The 9,086-nt window shown below is 39.6% G+C and overlaps 1 protein-coding gene across 1 annotated transcript; it reads left to right on the top strand.

Moving 5' to 3' along the window:
- The first annotated feature begins 4,621 nt into the window (after window positions 1-4,621).
- Window positions 4,622-5,521, top strand: LOC125488128 (probable G-protein coupled receptor 139). The gene has a single exon (XM_048621002.1). The coding sequence runs from the start codon at window positions 4,622-4,624 to the stop codon at window positions 5,519-5,521; it is 900 nt and encodes a 299-aa protein (XP_048476959.1).
- The last annotated feature ends 3,565 nt before the right edge of the window (window positions 5,522-9,086 follow it).

Raw genomic sequence — 9,086 nt, 5'->3', positions numbered from 1 at the left:
TGGGAAGGAGAGACTAGACAGCAAAGGTTGGTGTGAGCTATTCATAACACATTTGATTGAAATGTGAGGGGATATGGGGAAACGAATCTGTGTGCTTCTGGAACGGTTGGAGTAATGGATTCACTCTTCTGTCGAATCTTCCCACAATGATAACGTCAGATTATTGCTGGATATTTGTGAACCAAAAAACCTGTATCGTGGCACAAAGGCAACATGTGACCTTCAACAATCAAACTGACACCATAACCACGACGTATGCGTTAAAAGTAGATACTAATTCCTGTAAATTGAGGTGTGTCTCCCACTTTAATCGCATTAACAATGGACGCGAAGATGGCAAATGTCCACACTTTTTTTGTGGTTATGTAAACTTTCCCCCCAGTTGCTGCAGCGAAAATGAAAATCCCTCTTGTTTGATGTTTGAGTTAAAGCAGAATTTTCGACATTAGGACACTGATTTCTGACTGAAGCTTCTTCCATGCACCAGCTTCTTTAATGTCCACACAAATGTCATGTGTAAAACTACGCCTATACTTTGCCCAGATAAATTAAGCCTGAGTTCTTTCCCACTAGTAAGCCAAACTACTGATTTTCATGACTTTCTATATTTCCATAATCTTTAAATTCTATTGAGTTATATGTCTTTGTTTCAAGTTGGAAGAAGTGTTTATTTTATCAGGATTGTTCAGAATTTTTTCAAAAAAAAATCCATAGAAAGGCAATATGTTTTAATATTGGACGAGCTTTACAAGCTATAAAAGAAATCAATCACTTTATCTGAAAGCATTTTTAAAACACATTTTATATTCATGAATCGAGAATTCTCATTGAACCAATTCGGTTTACAATGTATTCTTTTGTAAACCTTTGAAAAACGATGGCAGATAGATCCCAACTCCGAAGTAGAGCTAGCGTGGATTGGAGATGGTGACTCTGTTGCTCTCTCCAGAGATGAACCCTTCCTGGAGAATTTTACCCTCACTGACTTTCTCTTATGTTGACGATCCTAATAAATTTGGAGCTTGATTAGAAGGAACAAACACGTTACAAAGGATGATTTAATGATTGACAGTGGATCTCCTGCAAAATTCTCAAACAATTCTTAAAGGCGTGGGCGTCTCGAAGTGTGATGTCAACCATATCAGTTTGTTTCAGGTAAAAATGTGCTGACATAATATGTTTGTTCATTTCACTGTAACTAATAGTAACAATCTTGAGTATAAATGTGTCAGTGGAGATTTATCGCTGTCTTTAACACCTCGTCTCTTTGGAAGTTTCAGTTCGGAGTATCTTTGGATATGTCATTGCCTGATCTATAAAAAAAAAGCACTTCTGACTCCAATGGAATATCCAGCAATAATTCAAATCGAACGCATTTGCTATCCTGTCCTTGCAATCTTTGGAGTTTTTGGTGAGCTCTCTTATAAATCGTAATTCATCCAAATGAGATTTTAATTACGTGGCTAAGAAAAGGCGTGTTTCTTTTTTTGAATGTAGGTACCGACATCAGCTGTCTGACTTAAAATCTGATAACACACGTTTCTCAGCTATTCAACAATCTGTTTCAGGGATGGAGATTCAGGCAGGTCAGATTTCTGACTGACAAAGAGGCTTCACAACGTTCTTTTTCATCAGAGATAAAAAGGTGTACAGCTGGATGAACACAGCAGTTCAAGTAGCATCAAAGGAGCAGGAAAGCTGACGTTTCGGGTCTAGACCCCTCTTCAGAATTTTTTTTTCTTTTTCATCAACTATTATTTCATTTCATGCAGCCTGTTGTTCCTTCTATGTGCTTTTTTTTTCAAAAATGTAGTTTATTTCTATTGAAATCAGGTTCATCTGTGTGGCGTCTATCTCATGTGGCGGACACATCTCATTTCTCCTTTTATGAGGATTTATTTAGTGGTGATGGTTTTCGTCCACAGTCGAATGTAATGTTGCATCTGTTTGCAATGTTTCTGTTGGATCAAATTCCACAGAAACAGTCCAAACAAATTTATCGATATATGTTTTTATAGCTATCCATATTATTATGCTTCACTGTCAAAGTATCCCAGCATCTAATATTAGCCTTCACAATTGTATTTCATTTCTGACTACATTGGACTCAGACAAGCAAAGCACACACTTACCGCTCACTCAATACTGAGATATTCCATATTCAGGTCACCCCTTTAAATCTCGTCTTCTAATACAATTTCTCCACAGTTAGATAACCAGCGCTCACACTCTGCTTTCTTCAGATTGTTTTCAGATGAATATCTGTGACTGTGTCTCACATCGAATATGGACACTGATAATTATGGAGTTGAACAAACATGTGTACCAGTTCACGGAACATCTGTGCTCCGTACATGCCAACTAACATGACTTTCCTGTTGTCATCCATTTTAATTCCCGGTCCCAGTCTCCTGGCGACATCTCCATCCTTGGCTTCTTCCACTGCCAGAGTGAGGCCAAACATAAACTGGAGGAACAACATCTGATGTTTCACCTTGGGAACTAAGAGACCAATTGCCTCAATATTGACTTCACCGGCTTCAAAATCCCTTCACCCAAACCTTATCTCATGTCCAGCCCTCCACCACCTCGTCGCTTCTCTGACCTGACCTAACCTGTCCATCTTCCTACCCACCTTTCTGTTCCACTCTTGCCAGTGACAAATCACAATAACCCCCTACGTGCATCCGCCTATCACCATGCCACCTACTCTCCCCGCAGTCCACCTCCTCCCTCTATTTACTGCTGGGCTGTACTCTGCTTCCCCAGTTTTGTCAAAGGGTTTTGGTCTGAAACATTGACTTTCCTGCTCCTCAGATGCTGTCTGACCTGTTATGCTTATCCAGCTTCTCGTCTATTGACTCCAGTTTCCATTAGTAGCCACGTACGTTGCTTTCTGTTCCTGCAGATTTACCAGTAAAATGAGAGTTGTCTACGCTTTATAGGTGGGCAACAAATGTCCTACTTCTGAAATAAACGTTAGTATATATTGGAGGATATATTAAATGACTAATAACTCACGTTGAGAGAATTTAGCTGAATGTGTTGCAGTCTGCTCGAAACATTAAGGATTTGACGTCACAGACGCAGCAAGAATGGTTGACCTCGTTCTGAGGCCCAGAAAGAACAGAAAAATCTTCAGAATAAAAGGCAAGCGACTCAGGACTGAGGTGATGGTCTGAATCTTTTTAATTCTCTGCCATACAGATGTGTGGAAATATAGTGATTAGTTAAGATCAGGAGGTGTAAGATTTCTAGTTACAAATACCGTCAAAAGCTGCGCAGATAGTGTGGAAGTACACTGTGGGGGAATAATCAGCGATTAACTAACATGGTGGAGGAGGATCAAGGAGATGAGTGGCTGAGTCCTACCTCTGTATTACTTTCTTTGTTTGATGTGGCCAGACCGTATCGAGTGCAGTATAAATGCATTGTGTCATTTTTCACATCATCTTGTATGATATGATTGAGCTGAACAAACGTATACGTGATGTATAGGTACTGAAATGTTCGCTCCATTGATGAAACAGGCAACCGTTTTGATTCAAGAACGTTGCAAATCAGTTAGTATTGAATTAATTGCGATGACTTCTACTTTTTTTCACATCGCTGACAATGGTGAGTTATTTGTCTAAACTTCTCCTTCGTATTGCTGCTTAATGGTCAAACAACATTCAGGTATTACCATATCAGGACCAAAGAAATTTGATACGCATCTTTGTTAGAAAATGACATATATTTGAGAAGGTCTTGCAGCTTCCTTTGTGTAGCGTTCTCATGAGATATGCTTGATGTTACTTCTGCCATTCTGCCTTATACTGCTGTTTGAAGTAAAATCAACAGCTGGCTTGATCATAATGACAAAATTAGTTTATACAAAGACAACGTTGTACAATGATCTTTTTGACACACTTGTTCGACATTCTATGGCTATTTATTTCTTCTACAAGCCTGAAATTAAGATTCAATACTTTTCATCCATCTGGTGTCTCTCACTGAAAACTTGGAAAATCATATAATATCCATGAATGCATATATAAAAATCTGCTGAAACATGGAGTGTACCCACTTGTGTTTCTGGGCAGAAGGCATTATAAAACATTCGGGCTGAATGGCTTTAAACTGTGGTTATTTCTATGATTTTGAGTTAATTGAAGTGGTTAAGAAACTTATACTCAATTTGTTGTCAAGGCAACCTCCCCAGTTCATTACACAGGCCCTCTTTCTCATGCTGTCATGGAAAGAATAAAAGATAGCAAGGAGATTGCTTCTCAGTTCCTTGTATTATTTCCCTCATAACACTTTTATGCAGGGACAATTTAGGCAGTGTTTCGTTAGCAAATCTGCTGGTCAGGACACGTGAGGTGGCACCATCCACTACTGCCAAAAAGTACTATGCAAATTGTAAACATTATGCACAGTTCATATTCTCAGCATTTCTTTGAGTGGCTTTGCTGATAAGAAATAATTGACCATTTGTTTGAGGGATGCGATAGGAAATGATTGGCAGACGTTCCCCTGGTTCTTTTATCACGTGATACCAAGTGTTGGGAAATTGCTGCTGTAAACGCTTATCAGAACAATAATTCATTTGCTTCCTTTTCCTTCTTTTATAGTTAACATGTTGGCAATTGTGATTTTGTCCCGAGGGAAGTGCGGTCTCTCTAAATGCATCACACGCTACCTTGTGGGAATGGCAGCGGCCGATTTCCTGGTGGTTATTTCAGAACCTATATTGTACAGGATTATTCAGAATTACCTTCCTGTTTCTTTTTTCTTTATTACTCCTGTGTGTAGCCTTATTTATTGCCTGGTGTTCACATCAACAGTCATATCCGTCTGGCTCACAGTTGCTTTCACATTTGATCGATTTATTGCCATTTGTTGTGAGAAGGTGAGAACAAAATATTGCACTGAAAGTGTGGCATCCCTGGTGATAGGGATGGTGTGTTTACTTAGTTGCTCAGTGTCTATACCTTGGTACTTCAGACATGAACCTGAATATGTCATTCACAATATTCCTTGGTATTGCATCACCAAACCAATGTTCTTCTCCTCAAATTTATGGGCCGTATTTGTCATCTTTTACGTCATTTTAACTCCGTGTGTGCCATTCTTTCTGATAATATTCTTCAATTTTCTGACTGTCAGACAAATTGTTATAGCCAGTAAAGTCCGTCATGGCCTCCGGAGCCACAACAATGGACAGCATGACAGGGACCTCGAGATGGAAAATCGAAGAAAATCCATTGTCCTACTATTTAGCATATCTGGTAGTTTTGTACTATTATGGGTGACACAGGTTGTTTTCTACATTTATCGGAGAATAACACAGATTTATTCATACCCGGTTACAGAGCCACTTTATATCACAGATTCTACAGCAAATATGCTACAGCTTCTCTGTTCCTGCACCAACACATGTATTTATACGATGACCCAGAGCAAATTTAGACAGGAAGTGAAGAACCTGGGAAAATATCCATTCAATCTACTCCTTAAATTAGTTAAGTCACAATGACAATCATTTCATTCATTCTCTAAAATTAAGTATTATTTCATATGATATGTTGAACACTCCATCCAAACCCTATTCAATGGAGATAACTTTGCTTATTGGTGCTCGGAATGCTCAAAAATAATTGCCATTCGAATCCGAAATTTCAATATAATGACAACAGCTCACCAAAAATATCTTGGATATATCCACAATTCCCACCCTACTGCTGTTCAAACACACACACACACACACACACACACGCACACACACACAGAGAGAGAGAGAGATTTTAGAGTAAATTGTGGAAATTAAATCTAATCCCTCGAACTATTGTCAGAAACTCCCCGTCCAAAGAGCAGATAAACAAATTTTCAGCTTATCTGTTATTCAAAACCAAGTTACTTTCAAAAGCGAGATCCAAAACTCCAGGACATTTCAACAGCTGTGACACTTCAGCACTCCGGTTCTCAATTTAGCGCTGAAAAGAATCAATCTACTAACTGTGGAAAAGTCACACTGGACTGGAGACGTTGACTCCTTTCTCCCTCCCTACATACTTCGATTTCAGTTTAACAGTGTCTGATTTTTCTTTTCATTACCGACCCATTAGCTCTTCCTTCAATTCCCAATTAAGGCAAGTGGTAAAGGCCAGTGAAAATTGACAAGCTTGCCACGTGTTCTTCATGCAGCTTCGGTTTCTGAAATCTCGATCTCAATGAACGCTGCAGTTTGACACAAATAGATCAACCATTTTTAAAGCCTCTTCAAAGCAACTCTCAACCTCTAAGATATTGAGTGATATGGGGCGCAGGTTTTCAAATTTCATTCCGAATTTATCTTTCTTTATCGTTGAGATTGTGGGATAACACTGAAGGAGTTTTCAGACATGTTTCCACACCCATTCTCCGAGCACATTCCTTTAAGAAGACAGAATAATAAATTGCACGGGACTTTGGTTCTGAAGCATTTTAAAAAAGGGAATAGATTTTCCTATATCATTTGCTGCTCGCCCCTATTTGCCATTCAGCTGTGTGGCTCCAAATGGCCACAATAGGTAAGGACAGTAAATTTAATGTCCTTAATTACTAGGGAGTTTATTTTACACAAATGAGAATGTTAACCTGGTCACCATTGGATTGATAGTCAAAGCAGATTGGTCTGAATTAATTCATAGAACGATACTGTACAGAACAGGCTCATTGGTCCATCGAATCTGTGTCGCCAAAAACAAAAACACATTAATTCCAACGTTAGTCCCACTTGTCTGCATTTGGTCCATAGTCTTGAATGGTCTGATACGTAAAATGTACATCCAAGAACTTTACCCACCTCAACTACCGTCTCAGGCAACGCATTCCAGAACACTGCCATGCTCTGGGATGTTCATTCTTATCCTGACGTTTTCTGCCATGCTGGAATTCGAACACATTTCCCCATAGTTTTCAACTTGTTATCTGCCTTATATATTCAGTGTCATTATAATTGAACCGTCAACTCCCAGTGTTGAAGAAAAAACGCTGCAATAATAAACTACACGTCATTTGCTAACACAGCACTTGCTATCAAGTTATACTTATTTTTAAATTATGCGGGCTTGGAAACCTCAGAACCAGAACGGATTCAAATCTCTATTAATGCTTCATAATCTCAGTGACATGGCCTTTTTTTTTTTGGGCAGAGTGGTAATTTTCCTGAACATGTAATGTGGTTTAATGCTTCAGGTTTGGCATTAAAACCTTGTTTCTGGCAGAATTTGTATTCAATTTATAAGTGGAAGGATAAATATTGTCATACCAGTTATGACCGTGACAGGATCATTGTCAGTTCCAAAACTCCATCTGCATCATTGATAAACTGTGAGGAATAAGGACTGGCACCAACGTCAATCACGTGTGAACCCAGAACTACAGCAAAGTGTTTATATCTTAATTGCCTCCTAAAATGGCTAAGGGCCATTAAATGGTAGTATAAGGCAGGGGTGGGTGTGAGATAGACCTTAGGTTTCGGGTAAAAGTTCGGTACAATATCGTGGGCCAAAGGGCCTGTACTGTGCTATACTGTTCTATGTTCTGTGCTCTATTAAAAGAAAATTACTCTGTTAAAGAGGGATAGAGAGGAATAGGAAATGAGGTCCACATCCCGTGACAGAAAAGCAACATGTTGCTGATTACTTTCTTTGGGCAACGTCACCGTATTGTGTCAATTACCAAACACAGAAGCACAGAGTTGTATTTTTTTTTTCAAGATTTCTTTATTCCTTGGAAATGGAGAAACCGAATAGAAGTTCACCACCAAAGATTTCACCGAACCGTTCAATTACAGTGATCTCTTCAGACAGCAACATGATGCCAAGAACCAATAACAGCACTTCCATCATCGTTCAATAGATTGCTAGTGGCCTGTTTGAGATGGAGCAAAAGCTTCAGGGCTAAGATAATATCTCTGACACCAAGCTTTAATTTTCTCTCTCCATCTGTCAGAAATGTCTCAAACGAGTGTTTGACATCTTTGGTAGGATGAATTATTTGTAAATTCTTCATGATTGAAATCATACAGTTGCATGGTTCCCAGTCCGATACGGCCAAACATGCCTCATTTCATCTGCAGTAACTGTCAGGTCTCTTGTTTTTAAATAAATCCAGTTGAAATCATCAGTCTTACCTCATTCATCGCCGTTGTCATGCCTGCCTTGAATATTTGCCTTGCTCATCTTAGCTAGCGTACCATCCTCAACCTCTTCTCTTTTCTCACTCTCACTTTCGGTCCTACATCACGATCTCACCTTCCTTGCAAGTTTAACACATCCTGAGTAGCACTAGCAAATCTCACTGCAAAGATACTCATCCCCTTCCAATTCAAATGGAAACTGTCCGTTTTATACAGGTCACTTGTAGCCCAGAAGAAATTACCATTGCACAAAAGTGTGGATCTTTGCCCTTTCACCGCCTCTCAGTCCCACATAAAACTGCCCTATCCTCCTAAACCTACGCTGACTAGCACGTCACACCAGGAGTCATCCGGATAGTACTACATGTGAAGACCTATTTTTTAAATGTCCAGCTTAATTTCCTACATTTTCTCTGCAGAACCCCAACTCTATCTCTCTCTATGTCATTGATACCAACGTGCACAACTACCTTCGGGTATTTTCTGTTCCCTTTAAAAATATTCTGCGAATGCTCCTTCCACGAGGGAAGCAACACACCATCCTGATGCCTCGCTGGTAGCCACAAAAGTGCCTGTCTGTGCCCCAGCCTACAGTGTCTCCTATCACAATCGGTAGTTTGGAACCTCACACACCCTTCGTTACAGGAGTGCCATTCGAGGTACCAGAAACCTGGTTGACAGTGCTGCATTCCCCTGAGAGGCTGTTACCCCCAGCCACATTATCCAAAACGACTTACTTGTTGAAATAGTTATTAACCCTAACCCTAACCCTATCGCTACCTGTTTGCATCTCTTAACTTTCTAGCAGTCACCAATCTATGTGATTCTATCTGCGATATTTCCACCTTCCTGAAACTTCCATCCGTCATGGTTCCTGGTTTCTGTAAACTTCTTATTGCCTCTAACTGCTGCTCCAACC

Source organism: Rhincodon typus, unplaced genomic scaffold, assembly GCF_021869965.1.
Source record: "Rhincodon typus isolate 14 unplaced genomic scaffold, sRhiTyp1.1 hic_rhity00000051, whole genome shotgun sequence".
Lineage (NCBI taxonomy): Eukaryota > Metazoa > Chordata > Chondrichthyes > Orectolobiformes > Rhincodontidae > Rhincodon > Rhincodon typus.
Note: the sequence above shows the minus strand (reverse complement) of the source record. Positions and strands in the feature narration are given on the sequence as shown.